General features: G+C 38.6%; 1 protein-coding gene across 1 annotated transcript in view; it reads left to right on the forward strand.

The window, feature by feature from the left end:
- Positions 1-1,146: 1,146 nt before the first annotated feature.
- The window catches only part of LOC149299958 (phospholipid-transporting ATPase IH-like), a gene marked incomplete at its 3' end in the record, with an annotated part of 135,717 nt that continues 116,814 nt past the window's right edge, over positions 1,147-20,049 (forward strand). Inside the window, exon 1 of the mRNA XM_089485952.1 lies at positions 1,147-1,462. Coding sequence (XP_089342078.1) covers positions 1,147-1,462 — 316 coding nt within the window. The remainder of the gene's footprint in view (positions 1,463-20,049) is intronic.

Genomic DNA, 20,049 nt, shown 5'->3' on the forward strand with positions numbered 1-20,049 from the left:
AAAGAGCCCAGATCCTTGACAAAGTAATCACCAAAAAGCAAACCTTTTGCTTGTGGGCCAGGCTCAGAAACCGCCATATTGACTAGCTTCGGCTCAATTTTAAGCAAAATCGCTTTGCGTCTTTCAGATGCCACAGCTGTATTGGCATTGCCAACGAGACAAATAGCGCGTTATAGCCAACCACGCAACTCCATCAGGTCCACCGGGGTGTTATCAGATAGAGCAGCCTCCACCATTTCAAAAGCCCTGGTAGTCAGGCCCAGGATGTCCAGGATTTTATCTTGACAATTCCTAAGGGAAAACTCAAGGCCCTTCTTAGACTTCCAGCCTGTTTTCCCTAAAAATTGGGCGATCGTAGGGTCTACCTCCGGTGTGGCACAAGCGTCATCCGGCACAGACAGCCTAGGGCATTCCGCCCTCAATTTATTTCTAGCTGCTTTATCCAGGGGTTTGCGGACCCTGGAGGCCACATATTGGGCGATATGAGGTGAAGGGAACCACTCCGCTGACTTGGGATTCAGCAAGTCATCAGGATTAAAGAGGGGCTCGCCCTGGGGGTCCAAAAGGGTATCCCCGTCAATATTATGGTGGTCGGGGACAGACTGTTCCGCATCCCCATGTGCAGCATCCTCATAAGAGGAAACCTCGGCCTGGTCTGAAAAATCTGATGCCTCCTCAGAAGTCGACTTTAGCCTTTTTCCACCTACGCATCGATTTTGCCCGATGGTGGGCTCTTTTACGTGGTGCAACCACGTCCTCAGTGACAGGGCGTACCTTGTCCGTCTTATTGGTTTTGGAGGGCAAAGATGTGGCATGATGTGATTTAAAAGGAGCCTTACGTCCTGAAAAAACCTCTGTAGTGCCATGCTCAAGGTTAGATGGCATGGAAGGGAGCTGCACAGCTTTCAGAGCAGAGGCAATGGACTGTGATATATTGGAGGACATAATTCCCATAGCAGACTGTAAAGCCTGATTAACAGACTTAGACACTGTGGCATCCAGCAGAGTATGGAACTCTTCAGAAGTAAGGGTATCCCCTTGGGAACCAAGGGGATCCGCAGCCTGAACATGTGAGCCAGCAGTATGTTGGACAGAAGCCATTGGCAGCTCAGTAGAAGAAGCTGTCCGGCTGGGAAACATAGTGGGATGCTAACCTGGCCGGGAACAAAAACGAGCGATAGGGGAGAGAATTCGGTAAAATTATACCGGAGAATCGAGGGAGAAGCGCCGCAGATACAAACCGTGCGGTACCGCAGAGAAAATGGCCGCCGTGAAACGTATCCGACGTCACGGAAGAAACCTGGCAAGGAGGAAGCGATACTCACCTATTCAAAGATGGCCGCCGCATGCGCGAAGCCTAGAATGGAAAAAGAAGGCCACAGAGCACAAAGACGCCAGACGGGAAAACGACAAGCGGCAAACAACAGACAAACGGGTTACATGAAACCGAAGGAAAATGAGGGTATATAGGTAAGGCACAGCGGTCCCTGAAGGCAAATCTGCTAAATACCGTAAGTAAGAGAATCAAATAAACGGGAGTACTTATCTCTAAGGGAGCAGCAAAGAAAAGAGGAAGATGTTACGGATGCAAGGGATTATATATAGGAAGAGGAGGGATATCCTTGGAGGTCCCTCATTGGATGCTTAAGGATACGTTTGTGATTGGTGTATTTGTATATTTACATATTTTGTTGTTAACGTTTTTTTCTCTTTCTTTGCTGCTGAGGGAATAAAGAAAAGAGATAAGCATAACGGGAGCCTTTATAAATCACTTTATAAGACAGCTGCATATACTGTATGTCATGTACATGTGTCCTAGTCTTCTTATGTTAGCCCAGACTCCAGTACTTGGTAGTAAACAATAGAATGTCTCTGTCTTTTAACCCCTTAAGGACATAGCTGTTGTTTTTTGTTGTGCCCTTCATGACAATGTCTGTTTTAACATATTTTGCTGGGTTCGTGTTTAGCTGTAGTCTTCTTCTCTTTCATTTACTGTACACACGTTATATATTGTGTGGCTTTTTTTTCCAAGGGCTTTCTTTAGATATGATTATTTTGATCAGATCATCTAATTTACTATGATAGAAGAAATAAAATATGGTTAAAATGTCAAAAAAGCATGTTTTCTCACTTGAAAAATCTACAAAAGCTAATAAAACCTGCTAAATAAATTTTACTATTTGTCCTGAGTTTAAAAATTCCCAATGTTTTTAAGTTTGTTTGCTTCATTAAGTTATAGGGCAATAAGTACAAGTAGCATATTGCTATTTCAAAACCCTTTTTCAAATCATTCTGTCCCATGTCCTATTTGGGATGTCTTTAAAGCGGTTCAGTTGAAGTTACCCCCTTATGCTTATACCACATATGCTTAAAAACTAGAATCCCCAGGGTATTTCAAATGCTAGTATTTTAACTCTTTATGTGTACCACCCATGCATAGGTTTCTCGGGTTGTCTGGGGGCTAAAACACCACATCTGGGACATGAACAATTTAGTTTTTCAAATTGTAATTTTGGCATGTGGTCATTCTGAACCCATATCCTATTTGGGACATCTATGAACCTGGTCAATTTATTTTACCACATCAAAATACATTTTTGAAAACTAGACACCCCATGAGTACTTCAAATGCTAGTATTTTGTCAGGATTTTGGGGAAGTTACAGCGTTATTTTTAGGACTTGCTCATTTATTTTTTAGTGGGCACCACCATCTTGCGAGAGGCAGGATCTCTTGCTAATGCGCTAGTCACACTCTGGAGCGGTCACAGGGCATCCTGACTGGGTTTTCTGTGTCGAGGTATTTCAGCAACTGTGTTTGTCGTCAATGGGTTTACAAGTAGGATCCTCTGACCCATAAAAGTCTATGAAGGAAAAGATAAACAATGAAGTTTGTTGTTGGACCAAATTTACATGTAACTTACTTTTCTTCAATGTTAAACTAAGTAACTATGTACAGCACTGTGTATATACAAATTGAATCAATTTCCTCTATAGACTACAGTGGGAAAAGAGAATAAACACATAGATACATGTTTTCTCAAGTGACTAAATCAACTTCCTCCTTCCAACATTTGAAGTGTCCAAATAGGGACACGTTTGTTTTCATGGAGTGGGAAGGATGTGGGGGCTTTCTAAGTGATTTTTGCCCATTTGATAGCATTTTATGTTAATGATCACAGCATTTAGAAGAAGGTCTATTATTTGTACGATTTCATTTCAAAACACAGAAAATTGCGCTATATAAAACAATAAATAATAATAATATTATGACTTTTGGGGCTGTAGAACACATTGAAGGCTGCATTTGCCCCTGACTGCAGAGCCTATTCAAACCTCAGGGTTGCAGGTTCAAATCCTGGCAGGGTCAATCCAGCCCTTCATCCTTCTGATGTTGATAAATGACAACTCATTGGGTAATAATAGCAACTATTATTCATCTGCCAAATCAGTTAATTCCAAGAGTGTGCGCTAAAAAAAGCTATATAAATACTAGGTGTTAGGCATTTGGAGTCACATTTTTTTCATCTTAACACGATCATGTGGATGTTTTTCCCCAAGGACAATGAATATTATTATTTTTATATCCCCTTTATCTTTTCTTTTAAAAAAAGGCCACATATCTTTGTAAAAGCAGGTTTTATTTCTATCAGCACATTAAATTATTTTGTGAAAGGAGCAATTGTGCTTGAACTACTAAAGTGATACTGTTACAAGGGACAGCACTAGAAATTATGTTCCTTTATTGAATTGCAATCACAGAGCCTGAACTGGCAGTTACTTACAATTTGTAAGGTCTGGAAAAAAAATCTTCTTTTTCCAAGCCAACCTTCCTTGTCTTAGGGTCGTCACAGATAAAATGCCCATATAATAAATTAAGACCTTTATTACAATCTTTAACCTGTTAATGTCCATAGCACATGATGTCTATAAAGAATAATAATAATTATAATAATAAAAACAAATAAAAGGATTTTTTTAAAATAAAAAAAGGTGCTTGTGTGACATTGGACAGTAGGATTTATGTTTTGTGAGGGCGCAGAATTTGTATAGATTGTAGCTGAGACACACTGAGCGTGATAGTTTTATACTCTGGTTAAATACATCCTGTTTGGTTTGGGGTTGTTGAGGGTGGGGGGAAATAAACTTTTGAGGTGATGGTTACACGCGGCATTAGTCTGAATATAAGATTCAAGATATTTGGGACAAGTCAACGATGGAATACCAACTTCCTACTGAGACATTGTGGACTCTTGTGTGTTTTACTAGAATCCATAGAGACTCAGAAGATGACACCAACCTATATTTGTGGAGTTTTAGTGCATGGACCCTGCCACGCCGCTTAAATTCTGGATATTCTGGTGGTTAGTGCATTGCTAATGTAAATGTCAGATCATGTGTCCATTGAGCTTTCATGATGAGGCAACTGTTGATGGAGGATAAAAAATAAAAATGTTTAAGCAGTATATGTTGGACTATACCTCTAAAAATGGTATCAAGAGAAAGCTCAATCTGTCTTTGAAAAAACAATACATAATTTGTGTGGGGTATGAAAAATTAGAAAGGAGAATCGTGGTTAAGGAAAAGTAGTGTAAAAATGCTGAAAAAGGTTTTTGGTGACATGTAAAATTACAATGTGCCCAGGAAAAAAGGCCAATGTTTTCCTTTAGTACAACTATGGCGTTTAGCCTTCTCTTATTCATGCCTGCTGTGAGATATTTTGTGCACTTGTCTACCTGTCTGTACGCTTACTTTACTGGATTCTAGGAGGCAGTCAGGGTATTTCAGTTTAAAAAAAAAAAGAATTAACATGTTCTGAATGGCCTGGTTTTTCTTAGCAAAAATACTGGCTTGAAAGGGTTGAAAAAAATCTCATTTGAACATAGAATCGGCGAGAGAACCTTAACTACCTTTAACCATATACCTTTCATTCCCTGCCTTTAATTATATTTAATTACTAACCTCTTCCGTCATGCCATTCAGTTTGCCTCCCAGTTTAAAACAGCTAAGACACGGTTCACCTTCTCCAACACAAGAGAGCACTGTGAAGTTACACATGATCTAAACCTTCCACTGCTTATCTGACTCCAGACATTCTCTGAATCTTTACAATTGTGCCATGGATACCCATCTTGTTTTGGATTACGATTCCTGTTACCCCAAGGCACTGAACTATGATGACAGTTCTGACCCAGCAACACCTGTGTTTTCCAATCCCAGTATAACCCTTCACCAAATGATGAAAGGGTTACTTTTTAATTTGATTTACAAGTCAAGGAAGAAATTACAGCCAATTTGTTCACGTAATATAATAATTTTAGACAGTAAGACACTTGCCATGTGCTTTAGCTCTGTTGTGGCCCAATTTACTAGACAAACACACAGACTTCTCAGTCTTAATCACCAAAAGGGACCTGCTGACTCATACGATTCTATGTAGGAAAGGACTTCATAAGATAATCAGAACTTAATTAGCACTTGCATGCAGAAATAGCTCAGTGTGGCCAAAAAATCATGACTACCTTTAATGATGACCAGCAGAAAAAAGGAAGTTTCTTGGACTTTTCAATGCTTACCTGCATTACTGTAAACAGCATTGTATTTAACCCCATCACAACCTTAGGATTTATCGATACCACCTGAAACAAGTAGAATGTATTAGTACATCCTGATGATTTAACATTAATCTCACCTCTGATGCATGGGAGATGAGGCTCTGTCTAATGATGGCCCGTAAGGCCCTGAAAACCCTTAAAAAAATATTAGCTTTTTATGGTAATCCAGTGTGTTGGGAGCTATGAATAAGCATTACATATGGTTAAACCCGCCCCCTTCCAAAAAATTACAACCGTTGTGAAAGGGTTAATGATCCAAAGTTTTTTTTCTTCTTTCAATCCTGGACTTTCCCTTTAAAGGTTAATAATATTGTATTTTTTGTTGGCTTATGTGTTGTGACTCCGTCTATAGAATACAACAGTGATTGTTGTACAGACAAGAAGAACATGCTTATGCGAGATAATATAAGAAATGCGGTAATCGGATCTCCTGTCTCAACAAGATGTGTCGCAAATCCAGTCTAAATGAGGAGTATACTTTATGCAGACACTCCAGTATCCGTGAGGATTGTCATGCCTGACCCTGTGCCCTGCACCTCTGTACAGGAGCTTTGGGTGGGATGTCCGTCCTCAAAGGTACAGTATGCATATCACAATCCAAAAATAAGCACCTGCCATTGCGCCGGAGAAGCCTTGCTTGAATAAAGACAGGGAAAGGCTAGGGATTTCACTTGTAAAAAGCCAACGTATTGTGTCGCTGTTCAAAGGGAGAAAAAGAGCATAATTTATGAACAATATAATTAAACATCAGCAAACTATGCAGAGGAGCCTGCTGCCTTCGATGCTACTGAGGATATAATCTACTGTCCTAATGCAGGCCTGGACTTGCCATCTGGCACACCGGGCAAATGCCTAGTGGCCAGTACTCACTGATACTGCCAATCCAGTGGCCGATCAGTGCTGCAGTGCGTGGCCGTTGGCTGGATGTGCGCGACTACACACCATGTAACTATAAATATGTAACGTGCCAGGGCCAGATTGGAGATGATAGGCCGGCCCTGGAGCTTTAAAGCTAGCATATCCAACCGATGCAGTACCCGATCTGTCACTGGAGCAGCAGGTCGGATGAGAGTCTGGCTCTATCAGCCAGCGGCCCAGTAGGCATTTATCCTGTGTGCCAGATGGCCAGTCTGGGTCCTTAATTAGATTATTTGGCTGCCACTGGCAATATGGCTCCCGAATCGGACCCGCTCCTAATGTGTGTTTGCAACTAAATGAAAATAAAGCATCATTTTATGAATGGAATGTTCTTTTATGAAATAAAGATAAATATTTATATGTTACTGTAAATATGTTAAAGCTGTGATTCGGGTAGCGGAGCCAATTCAGAGTGAATCGGAAATGGATAAGAGGGATCGGCTGTCTCCCTGAGCCAGTATTTCACCATCTGATCGCTTGTAGCAAGAAAGTAGCCGGCAGGATAAAAATAGCAAAGGATGCACAGACTAGGACAGATTGATAATGACTGGAGAGGGGGGGGGGGGGACATGTTGAGTAAAAGGGAGGGGTGGAGTTAAATGACAACAGAGAGGAGGGGAAGTTGAGCAAAGAAAGTGGGTGTGTGCGCAGGGGGGGTGATTGACAGGGAGGGATCAGCGGTGGGAGGGAGGAGAGGCAGCTTGAAAGACTAGACTTTAAGACAGAAATAGACGGAGGGGAGGGGTAGGGTGAGAGGAGGCAGCGGCTGGGAAATGAGAGGGAGGTGAGTGAAGACGAACAATCTGGGAGGGGGAAGATCAGCACAGAGAAACAGGCATCGCTGGGAGAGCCACGGGAGGTGGTAAAGCTGGCTGCTTGAACCCTGAGAGATAAGAACACCAAAGATAAATAGCAAGCTACCCAGAACCGGATCACAGTCCCGATCACTGGACGCACGGGAAATAATGCAGCGATGAGCTTGTTGAGACTTTAAAGCCCATGTGCACCTACCTTGTCAGTTGTGACCAAAACCAAAAAACGAGAAGTAGCCCCGGTTTCAGGAGTTAAAAAAAAGGCTGAAGGCTACTTTGATGAGTGAGGCATTGCCTAAAAGTCACTGATAGAGAGCAGACAGCCTGTGGATGTGGAAAGTAAGAATTAAGGAGCAGGAGCTGAGAGGCAGGAGGCTGAGGAGCTGTCACTAGCCATGGATTGCAGTTTACTGAGGAGCCTCATCAATAGATACGTAAGTGCAGTGCCCTCTACATATACATTCCATATACTGACCTCTATACACACAATGGCTTTACATCATATCAACTAAAAGACTTGAAATGCTTTCTGGCCCTCTGCTGACATCAAATCCATGGCAAATCCTACCTGTGACTTTCAGCTAGGTTCTATAAATAAGGATCTGTGCTACTTTGGGGGTTTATTCACTAAACTGTGAGTTTGCAGAAGAGTTGCGGCTTAAGCTTGACTTTACATTGTAAAAGACCAACTCCAGCGAGCTTCTGCTCCAAGAATAGCTTGGCTAGCCCTGTATAAAGTCATCGCTCTGACTTAACTATGCATTACGGAGGGCTGCTCTGCCCTTCTTACAGAATAAAATTGCCAGGGATGGCCCTGCATAATGCATAGTTAATTTAGAGCGACGACCTCAATTTAAAGGCAGCAACACGTGCGTGTGTATGTGTATGAAGTGGTTCTGTCCTGTTAAAATGTACGGTGTGATTAAAGAGATCCATTCACTCTGCATCTGAATGTCGTACGGGAACAATTTTCTTTTAAGAACACCAAATATCTCGTCTACCTGCAATGCTCACTCGCTGGAGATATTAGATCTGCTGTAGACCTGTCATAAGCCTATTGTGTTTTATTTGGACGTATGCCCCATCGAGTCAGTCAATATTAAAACTGTCGTTGCAAGAACGACGTCTCAGGCTTCGGGTTATTATAAAATGAGTCTCTTTTTCACTTATCGTTATTGTAAATTTTTAAGATAATATTTTGTTTCTGATAAACTGTAAATAATTTAAAATTATTGTTTTTCACGGTCTTGCGTACAACAAAATAAAACGCATGAACGCATAAAATAGGCTAAGCTATGGTGTGGAATCCCCTCTGATTAATTCTGAGAATGCACATTTTGATTATGTGGAAATTTCCAACGTTCAAAGCGCCTTATAAAAAGTTTTCATAATGTGTATGAGAAAAGTTTTCTTGAACTAAGTGTTCTTTGTGGACTGAGTTATGTAGGCGTTGGTCTGTTAAGACAGGTTTGAAAGAACTGGTTAGATGGGTATGTATGGGGTAGATCCAAACAGCCTGTGGCTACGGTTTTCATTATGTTGGCTTCTGCTGATAGCCTGGAATATATCATTCTGTACCTTTTGACAGTACCTGAACTTGTTTTTTTGGCATGGTCTGTGCTGATCTTTTACAAAGCATACCCATTCCTCCTTACCGTTTCAGGGAACAATTGCCTATTGAGTGTCTGAATTATTTCCAAGTGATCATTCACATGGGTTTGAAGCCTCATGACTTGCATTATGCTCAGGATGTATTTCTCAGTTTGATCCAGTTTACAAGACAACTGTCTGCTGATGAAAATACCCAGTCATTCGAGGATTACAGAGCTTTGAATTCAAAATTTCGGTTTTTAGTTATTCTTAGATTTTTCTTTTATATTTATTTTGTACATCAATAATGTACTCAATTAGGTTAAAGTTATACATTGGATAAGGTAACTTTTTTTTATAATTATTTCTTAATTTTGTACACAAAGTAGTCACATACATTTACATTTTATATAATATTTGGGATGAAGTGATCACAAGAAATTTAGTACAAATTTCCACATTTGCTGGAATGAAGAAAATTTTTTTTTTTTTTATTATTAACTATTAATTGACCATATTTAGCACTTTGCACCAGATTTGCTCCAACATTATAGCAGTATATATTCCTATCCTTAATAAGCATGTCTTTGATGTCTATAGACACGATAGACACAGGGTTTGCTAGAGCACTCGCTTTACATTTCTGATATTATGTATCCCTGATCAGAAAGAATTAAAATCCATATAATACGCACCAGTCCTAATTGTTACAGAAGAATGTGTGTAGGATCTCCTCTATTCATCAGAGGTTTACGAGTAACATTTGATTTAACCAAATCAAGAAGCTTTTCCCAACTTCCTGGACGACAATCAGTACCTGATTTTTATGTCACATGACAAAAAAAGGTTTCCCAGCAAAAGTTATAAATGCAACAACATTTTTCTCAATTTAAGAATGATTGGTGGGAAAGGTTTGCTAATTTAGCAGTACTGGTGATGTTTTAGTTCTGAATTTAGCTCAAAATGCGTTGTTTTGAGCAGAGTAGCCATTGTGGAAAGCAGCTGCTAAAAATACCAATACTAATGTGGTGCAATGGAGTTGCCGTTCGGCAGCCATCTTCTCCCCTCCGCAGCAAAAGTCTCAGATATTTAATTATACACCCAAGAACTCCATGAAGGGAAGATAATTCTTCTCTGAGAATCAAAAAGTAAGGTTAAAATCCACCCCAGCTTTTAAATCAGTTCATGGAACAGACAGCCTAATACGGCAACTGAAGCAAAAAGCCTCTGATCCTTGCTAACATGCAGGAATCGGTAACAAAAATCTCATGACTGAGTTTAATTATTTTTACTTTTTATTGATATTAAATGAGAAAATGGACTAGTTTAGTTATGTAGACTGCTACTCTCATTACCCTCCTCCAGACGGATGATGAGGGTAATGGGAATTGTAGCCCTTAAAAGCTAGCGCAAAAAGGTTTCATAGTTTTGTGTGTATTTTCTACCTATAATTTAACTTGTAAAAAACTAGGAAACTGTAAGATGTTTACATATAGTTATAACCTAAATATAACGATTGCAAATCTGTGAGGAGAAAAAAAGGCCCAGCCTTCCATGGGGGGAAATGTGTTCTTGCTCCCGGCACAAAACGATATTAAGAGCATGTCAACAACCAGTTCGCTCTTAGTTTTACGCGGTCCTGCTCGGTTGGTGACGAAAACTTCCGTGTACATGTGAAAGTTTTCTGAAAATTCCTAGGGTGACTAAAAATAAAATACCGTAGTCTTTTACAAAGGCTGCCAGAGTGTAACCATCTTTAAGCCTTCTTATAGTTTGTTTTCTAAGTTTGTGTTTTTAAGGTGTAAAATAGGTATAGACAGTATAGGTGAGAATTTATTATTTCTTCTTGATTATATGAATTTTAAGAGGCAGGCGCTAATACTGGAAAGGTTACATCGCTGGCTGAATTCCAACCTGGGACTTTTCCCCGTGATAATAACAATAGTCAATGTTTTATTATGTCATTTCACTATTATGGGTCAGTAAACTAGAAGCGGGGTCACCTCTTGGGACTTAACTTGTGGTAAGATAACATTCCCCCGTGGGTTAATTAGAGGACAATAAACAGCCTACAGTTTTTTGATAGGAAAACATATATTTTCTATATACATATTTTCCTATATAAGGACAAGCTAATCTATTCTTGCCTACCTAGTTTAACTCAAACCATTTATCCCATTACTCCTAAAAATGGCACAGCCTCCCCCTTATCTCCTCACATATGCCAAACCAGATATATGAACTACCAAATATTTTCTTAAAAGCCCAATGCATGCGATTCTACATACATGTAGGTGACGGTAGCATACGTAGCACAATGCAGGGTGGGCACACATAGGGAAGTGCTCAATTCCATTATTTTGCTAAAGAAACTAAATATAGGCAGAAAGTAAACATTTTCACAAGCACGCTGCTTATTTTACTTACACCACCCATAACCATCATCATCATTTTGGGGGGCTGATGGGAGCTGTTGTAATCCTTAAAGGCTCATCTGCCCATTTTTTTGTAATAATGTAAAAAATTAAATTATTGAGATTCCTGTCTTTTTTTATGGTGGAGACTGTGTTTATAACATAATAGATTGGCATGCTGTTGCTTTTCACATCTTTGCTGCAGAGGAAACATTTGTGTTTAGCTGTAAACATGAGGCTTTGCTCTTTAACATAAGTCTTGCGATTGCAATATGCAAGACATCTGCCGGGAGTGTGGGAGATGGCCCCTGGACCCGTTCAGCAGCGACACTGCAATACTTGGAAGGATTTTCTGCCGTGTCAACATGGTTGGCTCTTGGGTTCCACTTTGCTAACTATGGATTAAAGATATGGTTAGCACTGAAAAGCTCGTCCAGCAAATTGAAAGCAATTCTTATACTATGCCTTTGTAGTACTCATTGTGCTGTAGTTCTCCCTTAGCGTTTGTCACTAAAGTATTTTAACTGCCTTGCGGTATTTGAAACCTGGTGAACATCATTACAGAGTCTCGGTAGCGTATCTTAGCTCTACTTTATAGTAAAGCATGGCACATCATTTTGGGCAATATTTTTGGTGTCTTGGAAAATGACCACTCAAAACTAACTGGTCCCACAAAGCTTTCCTGCGTGGGTCTTTCATAACTCCTACCTCGCCATGCACAACCCAACACATGGACACCTTTTTTATATGTATTTCCGCTACCTTACTACGGTATTTATTATACTGTATGTATAGTCTACTAATTTTTGGCATCACTTATTAATAAAAAGGGGTTTGATACACACATGGCCATCCCTAAACGAACCTGAAGAAAAAGGTATTTTAGAATGTCCAAAAATCCAAGTGAATTCCAAAGGATCCTCATCATCATATCCTCGAGGCTCATTACTATTTGTAATAAGACAGACCGATTTAGTAATGTCTTTTTTTTATTCTGCTTGTACAAAATCTGGAGGATGAACATGACATCTACAGCCTTCCTGCAGTTAAGAGGTGAAAGATCCATCTAATCTGTATTTCATGAGTCAGTATGTCTCTATCTAATGCCATCAAAAGGGCCTTCGATGTCCATTTATTACTAAATGCTTTCCGCCATCTCCTATTACATAAACGTTTATGAGCAGACTTGCATATGGTTTCTGCATAATAAGATCAGATTTTAAATGTAACTCTGCACAATAATGACTATTTGATGTTCATTTAATTACTGAAAATACCTTCTCTTCACAAGCTTGTCGTAAATATTATCTTGACTAAGGCTCCATCCTAATAAAGACAAAATGTAGTGGCATTAGCAAGAAATTCTATATGAACTGCAAAAATATTTTTTCATCATAGAGGGGACCTGTTGCTTCCATAAGTTTTTTTTTTTTTTTTTTTTTTGGCAAACCTAAATTAACTTTTTAAAAAGTGCTTATTGGATGCGTTTCCAGTTCTGAAGTCTTCACCCTTCTCCTAACCCACACCATGATAAAGAGACTCAAAGCAAATTGGCTGCTACCAGGGGATACTTTATTAAAAGTGAAGAAAAAAACTTTGTGGTCAGGGAATAATCACCATCCTCCCAAGAACAGCAAGTTAAAATGCCTGTTCCCATGATACACATGTAAGGTTGTTTTTTGCTACATATATAGTACCATTCAATGGTTTGGGGTCACTTAGAAATGTCCTTGATTTAAAAAAAAACAAAAAAAAAAAACAGTTTCCATTAAAATAACATGAAATGGATCAGAAATACAGTGTAGATGTTGTACATGGCTATTGTAGCTGGAAACAGCTGGCTTTTAATGGCGTATCTTCATAGGCGTACAGAAGCCCTTTGTAAGTAGCCATCAATGCATATGCACTGGAAACAAGTGTGGTTCTTTTCAGAACCATTGATCTTTTCTGGTGTGCATTAGAATCGGGGTGTGTATGTTCATGTACACATGTGTTTTCAGTGGCGCTACTTAAGGTACGCTAGGGTAGCGCGGTACATATAATTTTCAATAAACCTTTCTGATTTTAAGAAATAGTTACCCTGGGAATATTATGTGCTTACTTGCTCAACACTGTTCCTTCACAGAAGGGATATCATACACGTCTCCATGGGACAGAAGATGTTGTTATGGGTGATACTCTTTCATGGACGTAGTCAGCACTGCCACATGCCAAGATCTTACTTGTAACTACAGACAAACATAAAGTTTAATGCATTGATATAAAAAAAACATTTAGAATGTGGACAATGATAGGTGTTGGTTTTTGTTTTTGCCAACACCCTGATGGCCAAGCAAGATAGAGGTTTTAACCTAGAGAGCAGCATTGATACTTATTATCTCCAGGGTATTTGTTTACACTAAATAACTTATACAGAAACATTGTCTTCCTTTTGACGCAGGGTGTAAAAATGTTTCTCTTTAATGTTCAGATTACACTTCCCAGTCAGATGTTTGTTTACCACTAAACAAAACTTGATATTGCTCTAATCACTAACAGGATGGCTGTGCTACCACAGAGATACTTCCCGTTTTACAGCCTGTTCTATTTCTACCCTAACCGTCTCTGTGGGATACAATGTGCATAATTACCTCAGAGTTAAATTCTTATTGTTAAAATGAACAGGCCACAGACTAATCCACCTGTCAATGAACACAAAGTAATGAAAACCCTGCCTATTTTCTAGCTCTCTCTCCTTATCTCTTTATTCATTGCTGTTTCGTCATCATCACCTGTTTTTCAATTTCATTTTCTTTTTTAATTCTCTTCTTACCCCTATTTCACCCCGTCCCTAACTCCCACTCAATGCTCAGTTCTCACTGTCACGACTACCGTGACCCAGGAACGGTAGCATTTTGTTCTGTAGAAGTCCATTATTATACAATAAACAGAATTATAGTAAATTATGGTAACCTGGCTAACTCAGATTGCAAGCATTGCCCTAATTTACCAGCATGGAGGAATATGAAGTTTTAAAGCAGGTCTGGTGCATGTTGTTGCTGTTCAGGGAACTTGTCGCCTCCTTATGCATAATAAAACTAAAAGTATGGAGTCATCCATTGTGTGTATCTTGTCATATAGACAAAAGTATTGGGACACCTGACCATTACACCAACAAGGACTTCCATCAGCATGGGCATTGAAGATGAAACGTGGCTGGGTCTTTCAGCATGACAATGATCCCAAACACACCGCCCGGGCAACGAAGGAGTGGCTTCGTAAGAAGCATTTCAAGGTCCTGGGGTGGCCTAGCCAGTCTCCAGATCTCAACCCCATAGAAAACCTTTGGAGGGAGTTGAAAGTCCGTGTTGCCCAGCGACAGCCCCAAAAGATCACTGCTGTAGAGGAGATCTGCATGGAGGAATGGTCCAAAATACCAGCAACAGTGTGTGAAAACCTTGTGAAGACTTACAGAAAAAGTATTGATATGAACTTTTGTTATTGACCAAATACTTGTTTTCCACCATGATTTGCAAATAATTTCTTTAAAAATCAGACAATGTGATTTATGGACTTTGTTGTCTCGTTCTGTCTCTCATAGTTGAAGTGTACATATGGTGAAAATTACAGGCCTCTCTCATCTTTTTAAGTGGGAGAACTTGCACAATTGGTGGCTGACTAAATACTTTTTTGCCCCACTGTATAAGCTTTGAAATATTTGTACCCTTGCAAATATTTACTCACTAAGTCCTTGCAAGTAATTTTCACTGTTTTTTAAGATTTTTTTTTCACCTCATTTCTGCAGAATAACTTTTCCTCCCACTCACCAAATGCTGGCCCTACACACGACTAGTCCTACCCCTTCATAAAGCCAAGTGCCCCACAAGAAGGAAAGCTCTTTGTAGCCTTCCCATGGATGTACATTAATTAAATTACGGTATTTATTATTAAAGGAAAGGTCAGGTACCTATGGAAATCTGTTTGACTTCCATGGCTTTTCTGCTTTCCTTGCTGAAACTCAGGGACAATTCTCAAATTGAATCCTCATTGGAGTCAGGAACCTCCCTATATTAATCGTGTATCTGTCTAGAATTTCCCCTTGAGATTATGTGTTAGTAAATAGAAACCAAAGTGGAATCCTACCATTTTGTCTAATGTATCAGGCACATATACTATATCCATTGTACTTTAGGAAATCTGCGTATTGTACTGAAGGTATGTGTGCATTTTAAATCAGAGAATAATCATACTGATAATACATTTAATGTACTCCTGATTTTTCATGACACTACATTTTATTATAATAGTGGTATAATCATGATTAATACCACAAGACAAAATAATGAATCTATGTGCACACATAGCATGTGTTCATTCTTTAAGTGTTTATTGGCTTAATATACATATAAATATGAAAACCCATGCCATATTTTTTTTTTTAAAGAATGCCAAAAAGGAAATGAACCTCAAGGACAGTTTGCTTACCACCTTTATTCTTTTATTTCTGGCGTTATCAAGGGACAGCTGCGATGAAATGTAGCTTTTGCCACAGTAAAGTAAATAGTGATGTAATAGGTATCATGGTTAGAGCTGCAGTTGCCATGACAACTGTTGTAGGTAGTTTGTATTGGAAAAGGAGCCTCTTCATGCATTCCCCAAACCCAAGATACAAGGATAATGTAATGTTTTTATACACTTTATTAATTACAAAAAAAGTGCTTTATTTAACTGTATTGGGGGAGTGATGCAACTTTCTCAACAACCCTTGTAAAAGCACTAGTGTTATTCCCCGAGATCGTTTTTAACCTTTATCATAAAGCATGTTGGTTATGCTTCTTGTTTGATCCCAAGTGCCTTGTTCTCAACGGCATCATTAAAATACTGCTTATACCTTTGTGGGAAAAGTGATACAGGGTTATATAAAGTTATTCTTCATGGAACAAACACAGACATGTTGGTAAACAATGTGTTTTGCGGCTGGTTACTATTTACTGAGGTTTTAAAAAGATATAGCTAAGATGAGACCCTGTAGCAGAGCGGCTGCTACGTCCCCAGAAAGACCTTGATGGTCGGCAATACCTTCCAGTGCTCCATCCATACTACATGGACTTTTGAAGGTTCATGAAAGTGCAGTCATCCTCGGATCGGTCTGTTGCCTGGCACAACGGCTCCTGTTGCAAATCATCAACTTTTTTATTATTTTATTGTTTTAATGGAAGTTTGGGAATTTTACAAAAACCTCCAAAATGTTTTTTTTTTCTTTCTATAAAATCCCCTTACAAGGAGTAGGGATAACTAGGGTCAGTGCTGGTGAGGTAAAGATGGGTAGGAGGAAGGCTGTATAGTTGCAAGAGGAGGCAGTAGAGGTAATAGTTTTGAGTGGCTAGTTCTGGGCTTTCTCAGCCCTACATGATTGTATGAAGATACTCGTCGGATCAGTTCACAAGAGCAGGATGATTCATCTAGCGTCCACATGAGCAGCCTCTCTAGTACAGCGAGGGGTGGGGGGTGCTAGGAAGGCTAGAGAGGTTGTTGCGTTAGGGGATTCAGTTATAAGGAAGTTAGATAGGGTAAGCTGATGCCAAGGCACAGAATGACACTCTCCTGAGTCCTTGGGTTTGGGAATTTTTGGGACTGGGTAGACATATTGTTGGGAGGCCTTTAAATGATTTCAGGGTCCTAGGTGACAGGTTTAAGGTAAGGACCTTCAAGGTAATGTTTCTATGAAAATGTACGCCAAAGTGGTATAAGAAAGAGGGATTTGGTATTTTATTATTTATTTTTTTTTAGAGAACTGGACAGGCTTGTGGTGGGCTACAGACTCTGTATCAAGGATGGGGTTGGAGGAGATTTTAAGATGAAGGTGAATACATAATTAAAGGTGTAGCTAGTATAAGTTTGTGGCAGGACTTAGCCTTGGAATTTGTGAAGTGAATGGTGAGAATAAAATGAGGTTAAAAGTGTTTTACATATATTTTAATACCTTCACTAATTCATAACATATATTTTTCAATTAAATATTCCCAGAACTAGATAAATGCAAGAAAATATATGTTCAAGAGGGAAACACTCCTTTGCCCTATACAGTGATGTTTTCAGATGTCGGCTCGTTATTTTGTGTTTTATTTCACGCTTAACTGCTCTATTAAAAGTGATATATAGCATTCTAAGTAGGATGCTCCCAATAAGCAGGATGGATAACGGCGTCCTTGTATTAGCTCTCTATATCGGTGTCATAAAGTCACTTGTATAAAGAGTAAACTGACCTTTTCCTATGTGCTTAATATCTTTGGCAATGAGGTAAGGACCGAGGTCTGATAAAATGCTGGCTTTATTACTAGTGGTGCTGCCTAATCCTCTCACTGATGGGGAAAGAGGATTTCCTCTAACCTATTTTACACTGAGGATTAAGGATAATTAGGATCCTCTGCTATAGTTCTTTGACGATATGATAGCACATCTGTTGTAGTACTCCATAAGTGAATATGAAGTATTCATTTGGTCATTTTATGTATTGGTGTCTTTCACACCATATGTGTTTTTGGGTTTTTTTGGGGGTTTTTTTATTGGTTCGCTTCTGAGGCTGTGAATCATGTACCTTTTTTAGTTTTAATGACAATGCGTAAACATTCTTAAAGGATTTGCTATTCAGAAAAGAAACTTTATACATCAGTGCTATTTGATCTGCTTGTTTAACAAACACAATGCTGTATTAAGTTAATGCTGTATTAAGTTGCTAAAAGTAGAACACCTTTCATTTTACTAAATTAATTTGCTCCTGTATTACAAGTATAGTTACAAATATCCAGTATGTGTGTGTATGTATATATATATATATATATTATATATATATATATATATATATATATATATATATATATTTGCCAACAAATTAAATAGTCATTTTAGTATACCTTATGGTAGGTAATACCTTGGCTTCTGTTACATAGAAATCCTTTACAAACCAAAGAATATCATAGCAGCTAACAGGGAAATGGCAGGGACTTGCTGGTCTCATGGGTGGGCTGTAGTAAAGTTTTGTTAATAATGCTTAAGACTCTAAAACAGTTTGAAATCTTTAGTTTGTGTAACTATGGGCCTGCAACTTACTATTTTGTTGTTTTGAAGACATAAGTACAGGGGTAGACTTTAAGTATATGGTTCAAGAGGAGGTAATATTCTGTTTCGATGGATAAGCGTGGGACACAAAATCTATAATAAGCACAATTATCGATATCTCTATAATTTCAAAGTGATTTCAAAATGTATAGAATATGTATTTTAACAATAACGGCTGCTGTTTCTTGCTTTTTCAGTATTACTGTTACTGTTGTCAGTTGCCTTTTGGAAGGATGTCTTTTTAGTGATCATTGTATAACCCTGGAAAAAATAATAAAATGTTTAAACACAAATAGAAAAAAAGTGAAGCCTTAAAATAATAGATTTTGGGCCTCACTGTGTTTTAAACTACAATATTGTGCAGAACAAAATCTGTATTATTGATGATGTGTGCAGGTTAGTTAACAATTTTTTCCAGGACATTGTTTAAGTCACAGAACTGATCTTTCAATCATTATCATCTTTTATTTTGCATCTTTGGCTAATGAAGGGATGGCAATTGCTTCTAAATACAGGAAATGTGAAGAGAAAATTGAGTACAGACACAATATGTACTTTTGTCTAGTATACATAATGGAATACATTTCAAGGATTGGCACTCGTGCCACCATGGTTCTCAAGGGCACATTTAACTCTGAATGATTTAGGGCTTGCATGAGAAACAGCATTGGAACCATTTGCTTCCCACAACTGGTATTTTGCTATATGCTATTATGAGCAACTAATGGGTAAAAATATTGAATGGTGTCAGAGTCAGCTAATTTAGAAAGCTCACAGGTGAGTCAATAGTCTGTCTTTTTATTAGTTGGAACTAAATAATAATTAAATCAATAGTATGGGAGTCTGGAAAGTGTGTGTGTGTGTGTGGAAGAAGCAGTCAGTTTTGTCCTAAGAAGAATAAGAGAAGTAGAATATTTTGCGTTATACTGTAACAAACATTAGTGACCAGGACCACAACAGCATTGGAAGTTACATTTGTATGGTAAATGGCTTGCAACCATTTTGCATGACAAAAAATGGTCGGTGAAGACAAACGGATCTCATTATGTATAGCTTAGAGGAAAGAAGAGAGAGGGCATTAAACAGAGTACAGGAGGAGAAATGTTAGAACTAGAGGCAATACTCCAAAACTATTGTAATTGTTTGTTGAGGGTAGTAGATAATACAATAAGTCGTAGAGGCTAATACAGTAAGACAATTTAAACATGCGTGTGGTGGGCATAAAAGTATTCTGTATTGGAAATGAGGACAAGTTTTTAGATCATGAAAATGGGCAGACTAGATGGGCCAAATGGTTTCAATGTATATGTGAATTTTTGGCTCTGATGAAGACCATTGAGTCAAAATTGGAATTCAACATGTTTTTCTGTATTTTTTGCAGTTAAAGTTATTCTGCTTATAAAGATATCCTGTATTTAAGTCTTTATGTTGGATAAAAAGGGAACACTAGATTTGCCATCAAATTGTTTGGTACTACTCATGTATTGCAGACTTTATTGGTTCATGAATATGCTACTCCCTAATTGGCAATGGCCAAATTGGAAGCTTTAGTAGGTTCACTAAAAGTTGATTACATAATAAAAAAAAAATCGGTACATGTTAAA

The sequence above is a fragment of the Sceloporus occidentalis genome, unplaced genomic scaffold, assembly GCF_023333645.1.
Source record: "Sceloporus occidentalis isolate IW3139 unplaced genomic scaffold, rSceOcc1.0.p SCAF_27, whole genome shotgun sequence".
In the NCBI taxonomy this organism is placed as follows: domain Eukaryota; kingdom Metazoa; phylum Chordata; class Lepidosauria; order Squamata; family Phrynosomatidae; genus Sceloporus; species Sceloporus occidentalis.